Source organism: Gorilla gorilla, chromosome 7, assembly GCF_029281585.2.
Source record: "Gorilla gorilla gorilla isolate KB3781 chromosome 7, NHGRI_mGorGor1-v2.1_pri, whole genome shotgun sequence".
NCBI classification, from domain to species: domain Eukaryota; kingdom Metazoa; phylum Chordata; class Mammalia; order Primates; family Hominidae; genus Gorilla; species Gorilla gorilla.
Window position 1 is genome coordinate 13,680,884 of NC_073231.2, and position 24,193 is coordinate 13,705,076.

A 24,193-nucleotide genomic window follows, 5' to 3' on the forward strand; every position below is an offset into this window, starting at 1 on the left:
CTTAAAAAGTTAAACATAAACCTACCACAGGTCCTGGTCATTCCATTTCTAGGTATTAATGTAAGAGAAATGAAATGACACACCCACACAAACACTGGTACATGAATATTTACGGCAGCATTGTTTGTATCAGCCCCAAACTGAAAACAACCTGAGTGTTCATTAACAGGTAAAAGGATGCTTCATCCACACAAGAGAATATCATTCAGCAGGAAAAAGCAGTGAACTGCTGATCCGAGAACATGGATGCATCTCAAAACAGGTTGAATCAAAGAAGCCAGGCACAAAAAGAAATCTGTGTGATTCCAGAAAAAAATTCTACAAAATGCAAACACATCTGTCATGACAGGAAGCAGATCAGAGGTTGCCTGGGCACCAGGGCTGCGGGGTGAGGAAGGCAGGAGGGAGGAATGATGAAGGCGTGCGAGATAACTTTTTTTGGGGGATGGATCTGCTCATTATCTTGACTGTGGTGAGGGCTTTACAGTGTCTACCTATGTCAAAACGTATACTGTTCACTTTAAAATATGTACTTCAATATAGATCAATTACAGATCAATTGAACTGTTTCTAAAAGAACTCTGAAAAGAGAAAAGGCCAGGGTTCTGGTCTAGTCCCTGCTATGGGGCTGCCTGACAATGCTGAGTCATCAACTTTGTTGAGTTTCTATTTCCTACCCTGGGAGAAGAGAAGATTCCAAAGGCCCTTTCAGCTGAAATACTCTAATGAGAGGCATAGGTCACTATTTCCAGCAGCCACCACACTTTGTGAGCACCCCAGAGCTGACTGCTGCCCAGAAACCCCTGTGACACACCTGTCCTACCTCAATCTCCCCCCAGGATCTTCCAAGAGCCAAGATCAGCCTTTGACTCCATGTCTGCTCCAGTCTGGACTGTATCCTCTGCCTCCCTCTTCTCTCCCCCATCACGTGGTATATGACCCAGCCCTCCTCCAGCCAGCTGCAGAGCATATTAGCATCTGGTCTAACTTCTGGAATATGGACTGGCCTCTTCCAGGACATAATTTGGTAAAACACCACCTGAAGAGTCAGACAGAATATTGAATCAGCTGCAGGTAAAATGTGAACAAGAGCTCTCAATGCTCTTGCTTCCTGAATTAAAGACAAATACCTCAGTTTGTTGTGACCTAATCTGAACAGTCACTTAGGACTCACCAAGACCCCAGCTGTACCCCAGCTCCAGTGGCTGCACATACTGAGAGATGGGTTTCAAGCTTCTCATCCCATAGAGGGCTCTAGGCCAACCTGACCCCCACCCCGCGATTTGGCCCTTGCTTCCATCTCCTCAGCAGGTGGGACTATCTATCTGTTTAACTGACTTTCCAGTGCCCTCCACATTGGGCTCTCAGGTTAGTTCCTTGGACTTGATATAAAGGATTGTCTCCCTCGCCCATTCATCAAGACTCAAGGCTTCTCACTAATTAGTCATCTCACCTTAATGACCACGTGCACCATAAGGCCATTTGCTCTTTACCTTCCTCACCTTGGGTTCCCCAGCATGTCCCTCATCATGCCCACCTGCTCACTCCTGCTCTCCCAGCAGCTCAGCCCCGCCCGACAGCCAGCTCCCTGCTGCACCCACCTGGGCTCCACTGGGAGCAGCTTTGCCTGGCAGCACTGGCTTTAGCCCAGGCAGCCATCGTTCTGATAAACAAGTTGAAACATAGCTGGAAATGTTGCAAAAAGAGAAAATTTTGAAAAAGATTCAATGCTAAACTTCTGAAAAGACCTAGAATCAAATATATCTTGCAATCATTTAAAACTATGTGCATATAATTTATAATAGTTTCATCCAATGATAAGATTGTTCCGGGCAATCAAAGAAACGACCTAATAGTATAGGAGGTTAAATGCTACATGCTAATAGCTGGAGTTCTCATAAGCTACTGGAAATGAGGGGAAAACAATGATAGCAGTGACTTTATGACACACAGGTAGAGTTTGAGAAGGCAATCTAAAATTCACCTGAGTTTCACAAAAAGACTGGCTTCTACAAGAACAGGTCTCCAGTCAAAGCTTTGGAGTAATCAATCTCATATAAACTTGGAGGGCTCTGCTTCTCTGTTGAAATAAATCATTAGCTTATTAAAGTAAAATATACTTTTCATGACAAGTAGACACACAGATCTGAAGCCTGTGAAAAAAAATATTTTTAAGTAAAGAAAACTGTGGTCACATCATTATTTACTTGAGTGAATAGGAGGAAAGGAGAGGATGAAAAAGCAAATAACAAAGCTTTTAAAATGACCAAATCTTAGTTTTGTAATGTGTTCTGTATCTATATTTGATTTCTAAAAGCATCAGCTATTCTAGAATTCACTTCAAATAGAATAACGAAATCACACTGTGAAGATCTCACTCTAAAGATGGGTTGAAAGGCTTTCTGGTTCTCTCCACCTTATTGTCCTACTCAGCTCTTTCCCTATTCCTGTCCCCAGCAGGCTTCCCTTCAGAAAGACCCAAGGTGTTGAGTCCAGCACGAAGCCTCAAGGGGCCAGCCATGAAGCCAGGGCCAGTTTCACATCGGTGGCAGTGGGAATGAAAAAGAGAGAAGACTGAAGAAGGATTTCAGTGTTTAAAAACAAAGCCAAAGAATGATTCCCGGTTTTGGTACCACAAAGGCTCTTAGAGGCTGCCATATAGGGAGATACAGGGTTTTCAGAAAAACGCATACGGCATTAACCTATTGTCTGAACGTGCACACATACCTTCCTGGAATGATGCAGCTTTTTTTCCTATCATGGTAGAACTCAAGTCCTTTAATAGAATGAATGGTAGGCACTGAAGCACTCTGAGAACAAGGCTACTGACTGTCTACAGGTGATGAAGGATAAATCAAAGATGGCCCTGTGACAGACAGTCTGAGTTACTGGGAGAACGGTGAGGCCATTAGGGAAGAAATGGGAAAGTCAGCAAGGGAACTTCGTTTGGGGGTGACAGCAATGAAGATTTTGAGTTTAGCCATTAAACTGAGAAACACCCAACCTAATGCTGGTTTTATAATCAACCACTGAAAATATGATAATTTTTCTAGACACTAGGCCTCGGGCTGGGGTCAGGATAAACTGTCACTGGCAAAGGCCAAGCCGGTACACAAACAAGACAATCAGCACCCATGTGGGAGGGTGGATGGCCACAGTCAGGTAACAGAACTTGCAGGAAGTCAAGGGACCAGGGCCAGAGTCAGCTACTAAAGTCATCAGAAGCACAAAATGACCAACACGGCAAAAAATGAGAGGCCAAAACCATAGGTACAATCCAGTAACAAGGTCAATAGAAGCAAGTGAACAAGAAAGGTGTGAGTGCCAGCATTCGGGCATGCAACAGTCCAACCTGACTTTCTGGGACAATATTGGGACTAAGAGAGCCTGGCTGTGCAGGCCTGCAATTCACCGTCCCAGAACTACTCTGGTCCACCAGTGCCCAACCCACACAGTTCACAAATAATGGATGCCTGGGGAAAGAAATTTTTCAGAGAATGAAAAGGCAAGCCACAGACTGGGAGGACACATTCTCAAGTCACATATCTGATAAAGGCCAAAACAATCTTAAATCTCATCAATAAGAAAACAACAACCCAAATAAAAAATGGGCAAAAGATCTGAATAGCCACCTCACCAAGAAGATATAAAAATAGCAAATAAGCATATGAAAACATACTCCACATCATATGTCATTAAACAATTGCAAATTAAAACAATAAGGAGATACCACTATACACCTATCAGAACGGCCAAAATCCAAAACACCAACAACACCAAATGCTGGCAAGGATGTAAAGTAACAGGAACTCCCACTCATTGCTGGTAGCAAAATGGTACAGTCACTTTGGAAGACAGTTTGACAATTTATTGCAAAGCTAAACATAGGCTAACCATATGATCCAGCAATCACATTCTTAAATATTTGTCCAAATAAGTTAAAAACTTATGTGCACATAAAAACCTGTACACAAACGTTAATAGCAGCTTTGTTCATAATTGCCAAAATATGGAAGCAACTGCAATTATTTCAAGAGCTGAACAGATAAAATAACCTATGGTACCTCCAAACAGTGGATTATTACTCAGTGATAAAAAGGCATAAGCCATCAAGCCCCAGAAAGACATGGAGTACCGTTAAATACATATTGCTAAGTGAAAAAGACCTATCTAAACATGCTACTTACTGTATGCTTCCACCCATTCTCGAATCACACAACTGCTTGACATTCTGGAAAAGGCAGAACTATCAAAGGTAAAAAGCTAGTGGTTGCCAGGGGTTTGTCGGGGTGGAGAGATGAACAGGTGGAGCGCAGGGAATCTTTAGGGAGTGAACTATTCTGCATCAATCTATAATGGTAGATACACGTATTATACAATTGTCAAACCTACAGAATGTACAACACCAAAAGTGAACCCAAATGTAAACTATGGACTTTAGTTAATAATAACATATCAATATTGGCCCATCAATGATAACAAATGTACTACACTAAGATGTTAATAGCCGAGAAAATATATGTATGTGCGGCAGGCGGTAACATTGGAACTCTGCGTACTTCCTACTTACTTTTTCTGCTTAAACCTAAAATTGCTCTAAAAATTAAAGTCCTTAAAAAAAAGGTTTTGTAGAAACGAATGTCCTGCTTTCTTGCCCAGCCTGGTCTCAAACTCCTGGCCTCAAGCAATCCTCCCATCTCAGCCTCCCAAAATGCTAGGATCACAGACACGAGCCACCACATCTAGCCTTACAGTCTTTTTTTTTTTTTTAAGTAATAGATTATATACCCTTCATGAACACAGAAACAATTTTATCCTGTTCACCACTGTATCTGATCCCTAGCATAGTGACTTTCAAAGAATACGTGACTAATTTTTAAAGCTTTAAAAAAGAATTAACACAAATGTATACACTAAATGTATATTAAAATGTTGAGTAAATAGCAACTTAAAGACATGACAATTCATCCATTTTTACCATCAAATAAAAAGGTAATCAATACCATCACAGCAGACTATAGTTTTTTTTTTGGGTACACTATTACAGCAACCTAAATATATGTAGCAAGAATTATTTTTGTTTTAGTTTAATACTATTTGGTTTTTAAATGACAACTCCATCTTGTATTTTACACTTCATTCTGAAAGCTGAACAACATTTTACAAGTAACTATTTCCATGAAAGTTATTGTTTTTCACTTTGTACTTAGACTAAAAATTCAGTGTTTAGAAAATTTATTTCAGCTATATTTTGAATATCTATCAAATATCCAAATGTTATTTTCCTCTCCCACTGCTCTGAAAGTCATACGATTACAACATTCAGAAGTGACATAATTAAAGTCAGGTCTTACAAAGATGAATTAAAGATAAGTCCTCTTACAAAAGACATTACACACACACACACGCACACAATGTAATTTCCTTCCTTTCCTTATTAATCTCGTTTGCTTTTTTTTCCCCCCCCCACCAATGCAAACTGCTGTTCATTTCCCTTTCAGATCAGGGGCACCTGTGTCTACCTCTGCCCAGGTATGTTGTCACTGGGTCAACACGATATGTCCTTGGATTTCCTAGCAGGCATTTGTGGTCCCTGGGTAGCCAATTTATGCAATGACTTGTCCATCTGTTGCCCTAACTCCAGGCTACGTGACCAGTCCATCTGTGCCTGTCAACTCTGCATGCTGCCTCGCTTGTGTACGTGTGCTGCTAGAGTCATGGGGTGTTCTGTCCCCCGCTTCCTCCTCCTCTGTCTCCTCTGTGGAAACTTTGCTCCTTCCCTGTTCCATCCATCTCAGGCTCCTGCAGCTTTCTCACTCCACTTTCATTACTAACCAGGATGCCATGCCCCTGTCACTGGCCAGGCGTGGTGGTATTAAACAGCTCTTGCATACCTGTCATGTGAGACCCTCATCCAGAAGTGGAGCTTTTTTTATTCTGCTGCAACTGGACCAAATGGCAAGTAGAGCCTCCTGCATCAATGGCTCGCCCACACACAGCCGCTCATTTCTTCCCTTTCTTTGCCACTTCTTCTGACAGATCATATCGTTATTGTGAATCAATTTTGTCTTGCAGTGTTTATGTCCCGTCCAACCGAAATGACTTGGTTGTTTTCTCTTTCCCGGAACTGCTCCCTCTGATGCATTCTCAGGGACGCAGGTCCAGGCCTCTTCTCTGGAGCATCTGTGTTGAGGTCCTCAGAGGGCCTGTGCCAAATCAGGACTGTGAACAGCAGAACACCCATCAGGGAGAGCCTACAGAGGGGGTGAGGCGGGCAGAGCCCGAGTCAGGAACATCAGCGAGCTGGGTGGCACCGACTGCCACTGAAGAAGCCGACAGGAGCAGCAGCCCCAGCCTACAAAAGCAAAGCCAGGTGCAGGGAAGCTGAGGTCCAGGAGAGGGTGGAAAGCATCCTGAATCTCTCCCCCACACGCCTGGACTGCTTTCCCTTGTTTCCCCAGGAAACCCTAGACCTGGGTTTCCCAGGACGGTCTACCTTCCTGGAGTGGAATATCAACATATTATTTTCTGAGCTTTCCCAAATGTCCAGAAAAATGTTTTGCACCTAGTAAGTAGTCAAAATAAATGGGAATGGGAAAAGGGAGGGAAAGTGACTTAGGAATCCCACCCCCACCCACGGGAGCAGGGAGAGAGAAGCAGACAACTCCAGATGGGAGAATGCCACGGGTCCCTACACACCTGCTTCACCAGGAAGTATGTCCTTTACCACCTGACTCTAATTATGAGCAGTGTTCCTTTCACCAACCTGTGAATTAACTCTTCTTCTTGTAACTGCATTCTGTTTTATAGGCTCGACATTTACAGAACACTCCAGAAATGACAAAATTGAATTTATTTAGCCTCTGGGGCACTCCAGAAACTCTGATAAATTGTGTCACCTTGCTACAGCCCAAAAGATGCTAGAGTTTAAAATTCCCTCAGTTTTGCCAGAGAGTGGCCACAGATCTAAGTCCATTTGTTTTCAGGGCATTGAGAACTTCAATAGATTTGACAAGGTCAAAGGCAACAGATGAACATATATATCTGCCTCTTTTTTTTTTTTTTTGACAGAGTCTCTGTCACCCAAGCTGGAGCGCAGTGGCAAGATCTCAGCTCACGGCAACCTCCACCTTCCAGGTTCAGGTGATTCTCCTGCCTCAGCTTCCCAAGTAGCTAGGATTACAGACTTGCACCACCACACCCAGCTAGTTTTTGTATTTTTAGTAGACACAGGGTTTCGCCATGTTGGTCAGGCTGGTCTCGAACTCCTGACCTCAAGCGATCTTCCCGCCTTGGCCTCCCAAAGTGCTGGGATTACAGGCATGAGCCTCCACACCTGGCTGTATATCTGCTTCTTAAAAAGGTCTTAGATAACTGACAGCCCTCTGCTGAACAATCTGAGGGAAAGCCTGGTTTTGCCAAGACCTCTGCTCTTTAAACCATCAGGGAAGAGTTGCCACGTGGGAGAAGGGAGCTATAGTTCAGAACTTAGGAGAGACTTTGGACTTTTCTCATGATATTCTCCAACTCTTCATATAATCAGGAAGCACCGTGCAGGGCTTACAAGAGTCCCAGAGTCTTCCAAGACTTTCCAGTGGGATCCTCAGACACAGCCTTATTTAACGCGTGAGGGGATGTGACACCTCGGCATTGATCAGGAGCCTATTGAGAGCAAGGCCTGCTCCAGGTGTCACAAGAGTAGGGAGATGAAAAGACATAGTCCCTACCCTCAAGGAAAATCTCACCTAGTAGGAAAGGAGCCTTTACATAATAACAGGTCCTGCTTTCCAATTAGCCAGTGAGTCTTAGCTGGGTGTTTTGTCTTTCTCACTTTGGAAGGGTGTTGTATGTCTCACTGACAATGGAGTTCTTTTCATTGTAGTGACTTGTACTTTCTTGTTCTCTTTGAGAGAAACACAGCATAGGAGTTCAAAACAAGGACTCTAGACATAGACTGTCCCTGCGTCCATTCTGGCTCTGCCGCTTACTAATTATGGGGGTTTACACAAGTCAGATAATCTGCCTATGCCTGGATTTGTTCATTTTAAAAACAGGGACACTAGCCTACTCCCTCCCTATCCCCCAACTGTTATGAAAATTGAAGAAGTGGTCACATGTAAAGAATTTAGAATTATGCCACGCACTTGGAAATGACTAAAACCTATTAGCTATTATTTTCTATCTCCAAGCTCATATGTAAAGGCCATCAACGTGTGTGTGTGGAAATCTCATGAACTCATCTCCTGCTTCTTAACAAGACATGCTGGTGTTCACCTCTCTGCTGCGCTGACCTGGCTGGAGACATCAGTCCCATCAAGCATGTCCTGTCAGAAAAATAGAATTACATCCTAGGTAAGAGAGTGAATTCTTGGACCAAGGCAAGTCCCCTTCTAAATGAGACTCTGCTGCTCATCAAAGCCTTGAGCAATTAGTCCAAACACTGAGAGACAATTGTACTTATTTAACATCTATACTCAAATGGGAGGCCATTGAGGTGCCGTAATTGAAAGTAAATGAATCACCTGGGATCAGGAGTTTGAGACCAGCCTGGCCAACATGATGAAACCCCATCTCTACTAAAAATACAAAAAACTACTTGGGCGCGGTGGTGCGTGCCTATAATCCCAGCTACTCCAGAGGCTGAGGCAGGAGAATCGCTTGAACCAGGGAGGCGGGGGATGCAGTGAGCCGAGGTCACGCCATTGCACTCCAGCCTGGGCAACAAGAGCGAAACTCCATCTCAAAAAATAAACTAAATGAAGAAGGTTTATGGACACAAACAGAGTAGAATACATGGGCTGTCAGTGTCCAATGCATTGAGACCCAAGGGCTCTGAGGTCAAATATTCCTGGGGTAAGGGTATTCCACATTTAATTACACTGTTTTTTGTGGAGATGGAGAAGGCCTGTCATCTTCCTCTTACTTCTAGGCTGCCTAAGGATCCTCTCAAGTCACTTGAATGCTTCTGTCTGTTCGTGCCCATTCCTGGCCACCCCTGATGGAAATGGTGTCATCACCTCCTAAAAAATCCTTGTTTGGCTACGAGCACTAACCCTGCCTTGCAATGCCCTGGCCAAGAAAGGGCACATCAACATCTGAAGCAATCTTCCTGTCTGATATAACTAAAATGCTGGGTACAATATATTTTTAAAATATTTTAACATTTTTCACTGAGCTATTATGAAGGAAAGAAATGTATAAAAAGCCTAGAAGATAAACAAACTCCAGAGCTCTGAGAGTTTCTTCTGGACCCACCTTGGTAGCCATTTGGGGCAGGAGAAGGAGGGCAGGAGATGAAGCCCAAGGTCCTCCCAAACTGACAAATCTTACAAGAAACACTCCCACTGGGCTGAAACTCAGGGGGTCAGAGACTATAGCTTCACCTCAGGGGGACAGAGAAATACATGTAGCTCTGCCCCACAGAAAGGGAAGAATGGACACATGCCTATCTGAACTCTTACACTCTGGAGAGAGAAAAGTACTGTTGGAAGTTTTCACCAGCCACCCACGTAGACAGAGGTGCCGTCTGAATTCTTGTTACTTATGTGGCTCAGAAAAGTAAGTTTCAATGTTAAGTGCTTTTGATGGATGAAGCCCCCAGTTGCCTGATATCAGCTAGCAGAAATCCTCTCTGGCAGAACTTCATTTCAACCCAGGCCTCCAGGCCTCCCCAACTCCAGAGTTCTTGCATTAATCTCTACTGAACGTTTAAAACCAGTTTCCTATGTTGACAGCAGCTTCATCCGTAATTGTCAAAACTTGGAGACATCCAAGATATTCTTCGGCAGGGGAATAGACAAGCAAACTGGGGTACATCCAGGCCATGGAATATTATTCAGTGCTAAAAAGAAATGACCTACCAAGCCGTGAAAAGACAGGGTGGAAACTTAAGTGCATATTAGTGAAAGAAGCCAATCTGAAAAGGACACAGGCTGTGTGATTTCAACTCAATGACATTCTGAAAAAGGCAAACACATGAAGACTCCGAAAAGATCAGCGGTTGCCAGGGGTTGGCGGGGAAGGATGGGTTGAACAGGCTGAGCACAGAGGATTTTAGGGCAGCGAAATTACTCTGTACAATAACTTCATGGTGGATACAGGTCACTCATTATACATGTCAGAACATCAAGAGTGAACTCAACGCAAACTATGGCTGCTGAGGACGTGTCAGTGTGGTTCCTGGGGTGTAACAAATGCATCACTCAGGTGGGGATGTTGATAGTGGGCATGGTGGGGGGATGGGATAGATGGGAATTCTCTTTACATTCTGCTCAGTTTTGCTGTGAACCTAAAACTGCTCTTTAAACAAAAGCAGTTTATTAGATTAAAAAATTAAAACTTGTTTTTTAAAAAAGAAACCAGCAGCCTCCCAATGCCCCCACACTGCCCACCGCCCCACTCCAGCCCCCAGTATGTGATTTCACCATTTTACAACCTGACTCTCAAAACCAGACAGATGATTTTTCCCCAGAGCATTTTCAAACTATCAAACGCAACCGAACACGCCTTAAACAAGGTGACAGATTATTTTTTCTTGTGCACAAAGACACACAAGTTCAGGCACCTATGGCTTTTTGTCAACCCATCCTTCCAGAGCCAAGCAGGTCTGCTGACAGGGGCACTGGTGTGACAGTCGCCAGCAGCTCCTTACCTGCCGGGACCGAGGGGGAAGGGACAGCTTTACATTAAATTCACTAAGGGAATCAGGCTGAAATTGAAAACAGAATTTCACTGGGAGAACGGGATGCTCTGGGACCTTGCTGCAAAACCTGGGACCTGGACAGAAACATCTCTGTCTGGGGCTCCTGGCCCGCCAGGGTGCACCTCTAAGGAGGCAGAGAATTAAAAGGCCCCTTCCCTCTGCACAGCCTCCACAATAATCCTGTGGGTTTCCATGAGCATGCAAAGTGCAGCCTTGCAGTGGGCTAGTGATGAGCGAGGTGTGGAAGGCCTTCTCATTTTACTGTGTGTTTCAGCCCAAAGTTAACTTGGCCCTAGTCCTCAACTGCTTTACAGACTAAGCCCCTGGTGGGTTTTGAGGCAGCACTCTAGGGCCAGAATATTGAGGACAGTGCTGGGGGAAGCCCCCTCTCCCAATCAAAGCATCTTGCACACTGTTTTAATAGACTTCTGTGCAAAATTTTTGTCTGAAGAAAAGATTGTAATGCCTAGTAAAAGTTTCAAACAAATCACCGGAACAGATGACCTCTAAAGTCCATCCGACTAAAGAAAAGGAAATCCCGTGTTTCTGTAGATCACATCCATCTAAACGCTTCCAGATCTCTAGATTATTTTTTATAAGCCATTTTCAAAACTTTAGCACAGCTCTAGCATAGCTTAATATTTTTAAATTATCCTAAAATGCTCACGAAATACATGTGAAAATGCGTTTACTGGAAATGAGTGAAGCCTTAGAAGGAGACAGTCTTAAATATAAACCCTGTTTTATTTTCAATCCCACCAGCGGAGACTGTCAAAACTTCTAATGAGCCAGGTGGCACACTGACTAACTTTCCAAGTGTCCCTGACCCCTGGCACTTTTGTAAGGGGCAGCACTGATGCTGCTCTATCTCACGGGCCTGTGACAGAGATTAGTAGGTACAATGAGTTGTGGATTACAAAGTGGTCATGGATAGAAACTACTATTGTAATACCCATTGAGAACATTATGTTTTCAATTGTTCTTCTAAACCTAAGATGTGTATTATGTGCTAAGTCACCAGTTTCTGTGACTTTTTTTTTTTTTTTTTGAGACGGATTCTCGCTCTGTCGCCCAGGCTGGAGTGCAGTGGCGCGATCTCGGCTCACTGCAAGCTCCGCCACCTGGGTTCACGCCATTCTCCTGCCTCAGCCTCCCAGTAGCTGGGATTACAGGCGCCCGCCTGTGACTTCTTTTAAGCCTTATAACAATAAACCAGAGGGGAAAAAACAACTTATCCTTAACTCAAGGAAAGAAGAAGCAAAAGAGAAGAGAGGGGAAGCAGGAGGAAGAGGAAACGTCAAGAAAGAAAGAGGAAGGCAACAACTATAAATAAAGAGTTCAAAACACGTTGTGGGTAGGTGGTCAGCCTCATCAGAACGCTCCAGTCAGAGACGTGATGCTACCTCCCATTCTCAAAGAACGAAGACGCTGAAATTAGTTCTGTCCCTCCACATTCCCTGAGAGACTTCACAATTCCACGCCTCAGAGGCCAGGATTTATTAAGCAAAGCTTCTCCCGCAGCTGAGGGGCCTCGGTGGTTTGTAAATGACTCCCAGGCTGAGGAGTCCCCAGCAGATCGGAGGCACGGCCCCACCAAACAACAGTGACCTCTTCCCAAGCCGCTCTGCTCACGTCTGGGTGCTTCACTCCCATGACGAGCGACCGTGTTTTTCTCTCTTGTTGCAATTTTCACTTGGCAGATGGATGGGCCAGTAATTGACCCAGATATTTATTTTTAATGTAACTTAGAAAAAAAAAAGAAACCTTTATTCTAAGGCTCTAAAAGTTGTCAGTCATTATGAAGTAATTAAGACCCAGCATATCACATAAAATTCCTGGAGAAGCTCAACTCCCTGACCCCCCATAAGGTTATTTTCTCATATTACATTATGGCTCCATTAGATGTCATTTGAAAACATCAGTGTGGGCACATTCATCAACTGCTTTTGCAATTACGTTTTCAGAACTGCTTGCTATAGCAAATTCCTCTTAATCTCCCTTCTAAGTCTTTGAGAATATAATCCTAAAACAATGAAAGAATAACCTATTTCTAGTGTTGAATGGGTAAAAGGATGTTTTTATTATTGTTCCTTTCCATTTGTTTTCTACTTAAATGCCCTATTTGAATTTTACCACCAAAATTGCTGAAATATTGACACATTTAACCACTTAAAGTCTGTCAGTCTGTTAACCTTTGACCGCTGCACCTGTTCCTCAGCAGTGATTTAAGCTGTTCAAGGAGAGAGGTGAGTTGAACAGCCAAACAAGCTATAGAATATTAAAATATCAAGGTCATATGAAGAACACATAGCACATGCAATAGTCTTTAGAGAGTCCATAAACCATCCAATTCACTCACCCCTTGCCCTTCAATGACAAAGAACAGACCCTGACATTATTGGAGTCTTTAGCCAATGGCCTGAAGAGGAAGGAAAGGCACTAAATGCCTCTTTTTACCATTCGAGGACAGCAGGATTGTGGGGCCCTATGTTTTGCTGCTTGCCAGCCTTCAGTTATTTGAAGCTATAGAAAATCCTCATCCTCTCTGATGTCTAATGCTGGATTTAAATAACTGGACAAACTTGGGATACCTCTAGCAAAATGTGCACATCTCTTTGGTCCCAACTTTGAACTACCCATCAGCATACAGGGTTCATACCTACGTGAGTATGAGAGACCACATGATTTTGTCTAGATACTGCTAGAGAACCCCCATAGAGTCACTCAAATTTTAGAACCGGTGGATGAAGGACCTATGTGATGGTGAAAAATTGCTCTGAATTCAATAGCACTGGCTGAGTGCATGTTTTACTTACTGCAATGCCATCACCCTTGTATATTGAAAACTGGAGCAGGTGCATACCAGGTTATCATATGTAAGGTCTGCAGGCCATGCTTCGTGGACAAATCAATTTGCAGACCACCTGCCCTGATTCTGCAGGCCCAGGCAGTCCCCAGGCCGGACCAGGAAGCCAATTTGCAGAAGCTTGAAAGGGAGGGAGGTGAGGGAGCAAGGATACCACTCCCCAATTCAATGATTTCCTTTCTTAGTCCTAAGTCCTGGGCTCCTGCAGGCGCTCTTTATTGTCACACCCTCAGCTCTGCTGCTGGCCATCGCAGACAGGACTTAAAGCATCTAGCAGACATAAGAACTATCTATGAGGAAACCCCAGGACTCAATACTGGTGAAAAAATTCAGCCTAACAGAAATGATAAACAGGAACCAAATGACAAAACTATGATCTCTTCAAATCTTAACATTTCTCACTCCAAAGCCACCGCTGCTCTGAATCCTTGACTGTCCAGCTCACTGAGAGGAGGAGAATGGGTGTACGATTCGAACTTCTTTTGGGTGTTCTAGTCACACTGTGATCTGAGAAGACAAGAACATTTTCAACCCTTCTACTAAAATCTCTCAAATCACTTCATCTCTCTCGGCCTCAGTTCCCTTACTCGACAAAGAAAGCAGTCTTGGAGGTTTCCCAACATTCTTAATAACTTTTCAAAATAAGGTTATTAGTCAGGACATCAACATATAATACAGCTGAAAGCTGTGAATGGGCTCTCCAAGCAGCTTGAATCTTACCTAGTTCAAACATCATTACCTCTGGAACTCCTGCAGAACCCTTCTGAAAGCCTGAGGGTCCCATGGTCACCCAGTTTGAAAGCTGTTGTATTGGAAGATGGTTAAGGCCCTTCTAGGTCTCAAATGCCTTGACGTCCCCATGACCTATGTCCCCCACCATGTCAACCCTTCAGAGGGGTGCCGCTGGTAGAGAAGCCAAGCTTGCTGTTTCTGGTGATTGAGGTTTACAATAAACAAAACCAGCTGTTTTCTCATTACCTATACTTTTTCTTCAGGCAATGGGTCCATTCACTGAACTAATCTGTCTTGCATAGCTGCTTGGATGGGGGTGTGGGGAAGATGGTTGGGTGAGCAGATATCTTTGGTCCTAAGGGTATGAGTCAAGGGTCTCTGCTCTTGAAGCCTGCTTTCTGCCTCTTGGTTTGAGAGAGATAAGCGTTTTTATCCTGCCTGCTACAAGTTTAAGGGCCAATTTTACGCCTAAAATAAGAGGAATAAAAAGCGATCAAATTGCTTGTAGCAAGAACTGAACACCAGAATTCTCGCATTTTCAGGAGTACGTCAATAACTTAGTAATTTACCTTGACTGACATTGAAATGAGTACAATAAGACTGACTATGCACTAAAAAGAGATTTAATGCAGTCTGCAAGGAATTTAGAATGAGTTTTACATTGCTTGATAAAATCTGCTAATAACAGAACTCATCCCTACTCTGAAGAATGGGATCATTCATCTCATGTAAGATACATAGACATGCGCTTCCACCCAAACACTTCAGAAATTAAGTCAAACTTAAAAAAAGTATACTGAGTTGTCTTACATTAGTGGGGAAATTATTATTCCTTGCTCAGTTAGAGCTCTCAAGCATCAAGGAAAAAAAATCACACGCATTTGGAAAAGGGGGTGACATGACCTGACCTCCTAAGAACACAGATGAAGAAGAGAAGAAAACGGGTTCCGTGTGCTGTGCCAGGCCTACTTGCCACAAGCTGGCCCAGGCCCTGCCAAGCAATGCTTCATGATCCATCGTGTTCATCTTTAACGAGTCCAAGAGCTAGAAAGTGTGTATCCCAGATTTTCTAGAATACTCAGATTTGCAACAATTTTATTTTTATTTTTATCATACTTTAAGTTTTAGGGTACATGTGCACAATGTGCAGGTTTGTTACATATAAGAATCCAACCACAACTTGACTGGTTTCATCAAGCAGCATTGCTCCATTTTACAAGAGAGGAAACGGGCTCAGGACAGGACACATAAGCACCCAACAGTAAATATTTTAGGTTTTGCAGACCATACAGTCAGTTGCATCACCACCCCCAGAGGGTCACACGAGGACTCCCACACTCCACTCTTCCCACACCTGGGCTCCTGCTCGAAACCTCTGCTGAACAGCCCGCTTGAAAATCCACCAGAGTATTCTGTTGATAAGGAAATGTCTGGGCCTCAGATTTCCCGTGCTGCTTGTGTAAATCTTACGAGGAAAAGTTGTGCAGCTCCTTTCATGCTTCTGGATTCAGTGCCACTTGGCTGTGCAGATTTCTAAAAGCTTTTGAATAGACTAATAAACATGGAATTGTTCTGAACATCTGTAAGCAAAATATGAAAAGATATTACCCAGTGAATGAACATCCTGGGTTTTCTTGCCAGAAATGGGGTATTTGTATATTAGGCTAATGCACTGAAATTAACCCAGAATGCTTATCCATTGCAGAATGTCTTTTCATATTTTCATCTGTACAGTCGTTATTATAAAATGTAAGAATAATTCTCTATCAGAGTATTCAGGAATCTGAATAGCTCAATTACTTCTAAAATCAATGTAGTAAAGCAACAGCATGCCAGTTAATCAGTTGGTTTGCATAACAACTGTTTGAGGGTGTGTGTGAGTGTGTGCATGTGTAAAGAGAAAACCAGTGTCAGCCCAACTTCTTAAAACAAATGTGAAAGATCAAGCTTTCATTTGACTATAGAGAAAATTCTGGAAGACAGGAACTAGTATTCTTTACATCACAACCAACCTTCCTATAGGACCTGGTGCAATGCTTTTCATGTGGCACCTTTCCAGTAAGTGGCATATTTAATTTATTCAAGTAAGGCCTATATACAAGTTAGGCTCCTCATGGCTATTCCAGTCCAGGTTCTGGGTTCTCTAGTGCCAGCCAGATGCTGAGCTTGTAGGAAACATAAATGGATGGATGAATCTTTGGGCATCATTTTAGGTACAAAACAGTGGCCACTAAGACATGAATTACTTCTCAGCACATCTCTTAGAGACAGATCAGAAATGCATCAGAACAGTGGCCCAACAGAGGTCTGCTGGCCATGAGAGATGCTACCCTGTGTCCCAGCCAAGACTGGGTGCCTGGTGCAGAAGCTGGTGGTGGGTGGCTTTCAGAGGGGTTAGAATTCAGGCCCAAAACATCTGGGTGAGGAAAGTTTCTCAGCCTGTGCGCTATTGGTTCAGTGCTTAATGAACCTGAGGAAGGGAAGATTACAGATTACTTAAAAGTTACATACACTTTTAAAACAGGTTTAAATGAAATTATGGGCACATGCAAGGGATAGGAAATCTCCAGGGAAATGCAGGAGGCAACTGAAGCCTTGGAAGATCATGGAGGTCCGGCCAAAACTCTGTTTTCGTCATATAACTCAGCCCGAGGTTAACTCAATTTGGAGAGAATGACCTGTGCAGACTAAACTCACAATAGACTGAGATATATATCTCAGAGAGGCATTTTATTGAATTCTAAATAAGAATTAGAACTGTCTGCCTAACTAACCTGATTTCATTGCATTTTCTTTCCGTAAATAATCCCCACAGGAGGACAAAAGATTAGAAAGTTTTACAGAGTATGGATCAGAACACGAGGTTAGTGATACAACTTAAAAGTGCCAGGGTATCAGGCTCTGTGGGTCTCCCCAGAACACCCAAAAGAGTGGCCAGGACCTCCCCTCTCCTAGGCTGTTCTAGCTCACCAACCTCCTACTGAGGACCTATGTTCCTTTTACACAGTCAGGGCATTCCATTAGGTTACTCTGAAATCCTACAGACACAGAAACCAGTCTCTCTTCCAAGTGACTGTCCATCTCCACTGTGATTCAGTGCAGGCTGATTTTATACTGCCACTCTCAATGGGCGACTTTATTCTAAATTCCTAAGAGACTGCCCCCTTGTATTCTCTACCCATGTCAGGTGCAAGTGGCACCAAGCAATGGAGACTGCCCACCATGAACAGCCCCATTAGCGAGCCCACGGTGGGGGCACCTCCTCTCTCAGCTACTATGAGAAGCCATGTTATCTTTTCTATATGCCTAGTCACAACTCCAATTTGGGGTTCAGAGTCACTGGCCTATCAATTTCCACATAGAAATACCATTCCGACATGAATCCACACCCTCTCTGGACACACACTGCTTCTACACTCACATCCACACTCTCTCGCTCACTTCTCCCGTTGAGGCTGTGCAGACCCACTGGCAAAGCAGGGGTAGCAAACTTGAGCCGATGGTTCCTTGGCCTCTGTTCACCCACCTGTGTGCTGAGATAATGCTTGTGGAAGCTCTGATGTGTGTCATCACATAAGAGGTTGCACAGAGCAGTGGTAAAGCTGGCCCTGTGGATTCTGTTAACCCCTCCTCCTATATTTCTGGCATCTGCCCCAAGAAACCACATGGTACCTTAAGCTCAAGCATACTGTTCTATGAGAGAAGGAATCTGCACACAATCCAGGTCTCTATGCTTCTTTTCTTGACAAAATAAAAGTAAAAATCTTTACAAAATATTCACAGATTGTGATCAAAGTTTTACAAACTTAATTGCAAGCAGAAGACAAAGCAATTTTGAAATTAACGCAAATACTGGAGTACAGATTAGTATCTCTCCCACAATGGACCTCAGCAATTACTATGCATCTTACCAGAGCCTTGGGGTTGTTTTTTTTTTTTTTCCTTCTTTTAAGTCAGACCACTCCAGGGCTGACTTGTTCAGCAAGGCTTTGAGCACCAGAGGCTTCAGAGGGGAGGCCCGCCAGTGTAACCTGCTTTATGTCTCCCCCACCCCTCTCCTCGGTCAAAAATCTTTAATTAGCTGGTTACCATAACTACTCTAGCTAGGGACCTTATTTGTTCTCCTTCCCTGTTATTCCCAGGGATCTGAAGGCTCTACCACTTCTGTGCCAGAGGGACCTTTCTATCATAGCTCCTCTCTGCCTTTTTGTTTTTCCCTTTTATGATCAGTACAACAACAACAAAAAAGCCTAGGGAAAGAAATCATCTCTCCTTCTGTGTCTGGATAAGACCCTATAACTATCCCTTTCCAATCAGGAACAAGTTTCCATGACAACCATGCTTCCCAATGCTACTGTTAACTTAGCAGGTAGTGTTCATATCAAATCGAGTTCTTTACCAGTCTCTGTGGTTTCAGTACTTTACCACTGCTAGAGGCCTCTAACACACCAGCTGTTTGCACGAACTGGCTTTGCCCTTTTTCCTTCTCAACATAAGAAAGACAAAAGAATTTCCTTGGCATTCTCCTTAATCATTTAAAAGCACACTAATATAATTAAAAATATACCAGAGGGATAGATATGAAAGAGAATTTGTGACTTGGTGGGAGGAAGTGCAAAGGGATGAATGGAAAATGGCTGGGATGTGATGACAGCTGGGAGACTTACACCATGGTCAATGGCATAGACTTTGAGCTGAGAGCTAATGAGGTAGGGATTCCTGCTACGTATGACCTTAGGTTAAGTTATTTATCCTCTCTGAGCCTCAACACTCCCTCTGTAAAAGATAGAAGCTGACATACTTTATGGAACTGCTTAGAGAAAAGCAAAGGCAGAAAAAATGCTTATTACAGTGTCTGGCATATAGCATGAGTTTAACACATGGCAATTATCATGTTGTTATTAAGGTAAACAGCTGAACTGAAAAGGGTTCGCGCAAACAAGGAATCACAATACTCTAACTGATTGTTAACATTTTGCTGCTTGAGGATAATAGGTATAAAGCAATAGATACTTGGAGGTCTTCTTAGCAACCTTTTTCTCTTAGGCCATTAAGTCATGTCTGGAATTACAGGAAGGAATCTACTGATTTCCATTCCTAAGACTTGAGAGGATACACCTGGGTGATCTCCAGAATCATTTGAGTCTATTTATAGCTATGCATAAGCATTTAATTTTGAAACAGAAGTAAAAAAAATAGGATAACTATTAAAATATTTGTTTGTTACACCACATTCTCCATACGAATCAGAATATTTCAATCCTCTAGACCAAGAAAAAATAAGAATATGCACATTTTTATAATATTTTCATTGTTGTACAGCTCAATTTTTATTTCAAAATAGAATTCATATTGTAGCAAACACATCCACATGCTCATTATTCACCAAGCTCCCCAACTCCAGCTTTTCCCCTCCACCATTCATGGTGCCCTCGGAGGGCTGAGCACATCCTCCACAAACCACACTTATTTAAGACTTTATTTTAGAAAGATAAAACTGTTTACATTTTACACCCCATTTTTGTCAATAATAGCGGACTATAACTCCAGATACTCCCTCCCTATTAAGACCTCTTAAAATGGTGAACATAATTTTTTTTAGAAAAACATTTCAAATGCTACCTGAGCTGGCAGGAAAGGAAAGGAAATCCTTGAAGGTCAGAAACAAGTCCAGAGAGGTAATTTGGTATTCGAGACAGAATTTGCCATGAGGGCATCTGCCTACCCTGTTAGCCTAGAGTAGAGGTCAGCAAATTTTTTTCCTGTAAAGCACCCAACGGTAAATATTTTAGGCTTTGCAGACCACATAGTTGGTTCCAAGCACTCAACTCTTGTCACTGTAGCATGAAAACACTCATAGATAATATATAATAATAATAACGAGAATAGCTGTGCTTCAACAAAAATTTACTTATATAGATAGGCAGCAAGTGGGATTTGGCCTATGAGTCAAGTCAATAGTTTGCTGATCCCTGCATTATAGCATGGCTTTCAATGTTTTTCCTTCCAGAAAACACAACCAGTATCTGAAATGTCTGTCTCATGTGGTAGATTGTTGCAATAATGGTCCTGATTCTTGATACCTCCTATATCCTTGCCTTTGGGGAGCCATCCCATATTGCCTCTGGTCTAGCTAGCACATATGACTTGCTTTGGCCAATGGTATAAAAGTGAACGTAACACAAACAGAGAATGGGCCTCATCCTCTCTTGCTGCTCTTAGGTTCTCTGCATCCACCACCATGTGAATTAGCTCAGGCCAGTGTGCTGAAGACATATGGTCCATCATCCCCATTACCCCAGCTGGCAGTTAGTGCTAACCAGCAGCCAGCACCAATTGCCAGGCCAAAGAGTAAAGCAGCCCAGGCCAACTAGCCCCCAGGCAACCCACAGGTTGACCTTAGCCACATGAGCAAATCCCAGGTGAGGCTAACAGAAGAACCATAAAGCTGAGCCCAGCCTCAACTGCTGATCATCAGAATTACAAGCTAATAAAATGACTGTTTTAAGCCACCACGTTTTAGAGTGCTTGTTTCACAGCAAAAGCTAAATGGTGCACTCCACAGGAAGATTATCATCTTCTAAACATATAAAGTGAGAAGCTCACAAGTATATATACAGAAATAATAAAGATTGAACAAACATTTTTAAAAAAACATATTTCCATTTTAAAAAGCCTGTCACCCAACAGTAGTGAGAAGCCCTCCCTTATTTCTCCTAGTAATAGAATGAAGCAAATTCTTCCTACCTGAGCAGACTTCTTTATAAGTAGGATTTGAAGTATAGCCTCCTGCAAAACCAACTTGAGTTGAATACACTCCTTTCAAGACCCAGAATTTCCTTTCAGCTCCCCAGAAACATCCCATTCCTTAAAAAAGAAAAAAGAAAAAAAAAGGATACTGATTATTCAAAACAAAGTGGTCACTGCACATCCATACACCTGTTACATGAAGAAAAAAAAAAGTTGCTCCTGTCATTTGATAACCAAAAATGACTAAGATTTTATCTTTTAAAGAAGGAGAGTTCTTAACATTGGTAAATAATTTTATTTACAATTATTTGCATAGAATATCTCTTTGCTTTAGCTGTGCAAAAACTTAGAAGGCCTCAAATTTAATGGAGTTAGTAAATCTACACGTTTCCAAATAACATAGTAAGGGGGTAACTATTTTCATATTTCCACATCCAATTCATAACTTGAATCAATAGAAAATTTACTGAATGATCCGCTCCCTGGTCACATATTTTTAAAAAAATATTTTACCAAAGTATAGCACTAAGTTACTCATTTTAATGGGAAAACTTCCAAAATCAACATAAATTGATGCATATTTCCAATTAACAATGTCACATATGTGTTTAGTTTTAATTTTTTTAATCACTATAAACTTCCATGTGATAAATCACTGCTTACCCAAAAGTAAATTTTTCTGAGTTTTATTTCTGGATATAATGAACGCAGGAGAAGGGTTTGGAGGGAAGGCAGGGAGAGAATGACAACAATAACCAAACTCACAAAAGTAGCATTCCATTCAACTAGCAAATATTGTGTGTATACCAGTGGACACAAGATCTCTTTGAACATCTGATGAAAATCACAACCCATCTCCCAAGAGCACACACACTCACACACATCGCAAATGTTGCCATGCACTTCCTCGGGCTCCAAATACAGAACCTTCATTTTCTACCATAAGTTTCTAAACTGTCCAGTACAATTGGTGTTCTATGGCCCATTTCTAGATGTAAAAAAGATTACTGCCTCACTCAAATTTTATATGGCTTTATGAAGTTATGTATAACTGAGATCCTGAGTGGAACAACAGTTGGCAAATTAATATACACTATACACCTCCCACTCCTACACTCACTCGATTTACCAGATTTGATGACAGAGCTGAAAGATAAATTAGAAGTTTACTGAAATTCTCGACACTCTTTAATATTCTACTCTAAAAATCCAAAGCAACAGAACCCAAAAAGCAATTCGAATGAAGTTATATATTATACAAAGATATTCTATTTGCTAAAATGTGTTAACCAAAAATAGGTTAAAATAAAAATATAAGGCCAAATAATAAAATTTAATGCAGTAAAAAATTATTGTTGTGATAATATTGCAACATGGAAATATGTTTGTGATATCATAATTACCTGAGGCGAAAGCAAAAACGAAAAAACACAATTACATGCACTTTTATTATAACTACTGAAGATTTTCACACCAAAATTAGACTGGAGGAAAATATACTAAGTATACTAAAGTGATAATAACCATTACTGTATTACAGTGGTGACAATTTAGGAATATTTTTTCATTCTTCAAATTTTTCTGTAATAAATTCCTATTACTTTAAGAATAAAAAATGTACATTTTTAAAGAAAAGCAAAATATTCAAAGAAATAACATAAGAATCTGCTTATGCTTATGTTACCCGCCACTATAACATTTTTCCCGTTTACAAGTGAATTGCTTGCTGCTAGTGAATATAAATGAATATTTACTGAGTATCTATAAAAATTAAGTATCCACAGGTCTCCGGCAAAAGGATTCACTATTAATTTTCCTTTGTTGCATTCCGTGGGATGAGGGGAGGATGACAGGGATTCTCTGGAAAAGGACAAGCTGTAGGTGAGTGGAGCAGCTTCACTGCACATAAATGACCACGAGGGCTCCAGGATCTGTGCAGAGCACCAGGCAGAAGGCAGCCCACCCCTGAAGTTCAGGAGTCTGCAGAGTTTGTTGAATAAAATATTTCTGTGCTGCACAACGACTAACAGCGATGGCACCAGAGAGCACCAGAATCCTTCAACCTTCACGTACAAGGTCCGTGGCAGGCCATTTTAGTAGCCAGCCTGTCCTGACCTTTGCCCACGGTCCCACTCCAAAGGCACCAGGTTTTTAAAACTTAAAATGTTCTTGGCCAAACCAAGCAAAACATTAGCTACAAGTAGAGAGATATTTAATCCCCTTTTAATGCTTAATAGGGATCAAGAAATGACCCCATGAGGAGGAGGATGAATGACCAGGATGCAGGTGGGCAAGGGTCTGGGGTGCCACGTGTGGCTGAACCAGCGTCTCAGGGACTGGAATATGGTCAATGTCCACATTTCTGGAGAGGAATGTGACTTAGGATACAGGTTGTTAGGAGGATAAAACTCCACGAAGCAACATTTCAACTAGCGGCTGCAGGTTTAACCTAAACATTCTATTATGTGGCTTTGAAGGTGTGAGTGTGAAAATGTGTGTGTGTGTGTGTTTAAACAAAGAAAACAGGCTTATTTATAGCAAAATTACTCATAAACTTCAATAATCTGGTAATCATTATGAATATCAGCAAATAAAATACAGTATGCACTATTTTCTTTAAATACTTATTTTTAGCCTTTTGTTATAAAACAAAACTGATGCAAAAAACCACAGAAAACAAACATATATTTCAATGCACTGTTATTAGGCAAACACCCTTACAACCACCACCTGGGTCAAGAATCAGAAGTTTGCCATCTACCCTAGACATGCCTCCATGTGTGCTACACTCCAATCCCAACAGACACCTTATAGCCCAAAAAGCAACCGTTATCTGACTTTCACAGTAATCAATTCCTATGTTTCTTACACTTTATCATCTAAGTGTCCACCCCTGACATTATAGTCTTGCTCATTTTTTTAAATTTGATATGTCTTTAAGTTTTTTTTTTTTTTTTTTTTTTTTTTTTGAGATGGAGTCTCCCTCTGTCACCCAGGCTGGAGTTCAGTGGCGCAATCTCGGCTCACTACAACCTGCACCTCCCGGGTTCAAGCAATTCTTCTGCCGCACCCTCCCTAGTAGCTGGGATTACAAGCGCGTGCTACCATGCCCGGCTAATTTTGTGTTTTTAGTAGAGATGGGG

General features: G+C 42.1%; 1 protein-coding gene across 9 annotated transcripts in view; it reads right to left on the minus strand.

Moving 5' to 3' along the window:
• MSRA (methionine sulfoxide reductase A) overlaps positions 1 to 24,193 on the minus strand; it is a 392,814-nt gene that overhangs the window by 179,886 nt on the left and 188,735 nt on the right. For 7 of the 9 annotated variants that reach the window (XM_063709052.1, XM_063709053.1, XM_063709055.1 and 4 more), the window contains one exon: positions 21,048 to 21,167. The exons of the other annotated variants lie outside the window; for them this stretch is intronic. In XM_063709052.1, the coding sequence (XP_063565122.1) occupies positions 21,048 to 21,167 (120 nt within the window). The remainder of the gene's footprint in view (positions 1 to 21,047; positions 21,168 to 24,193) is intronic. 9 annotated transcript variants of the gene reach the window in all.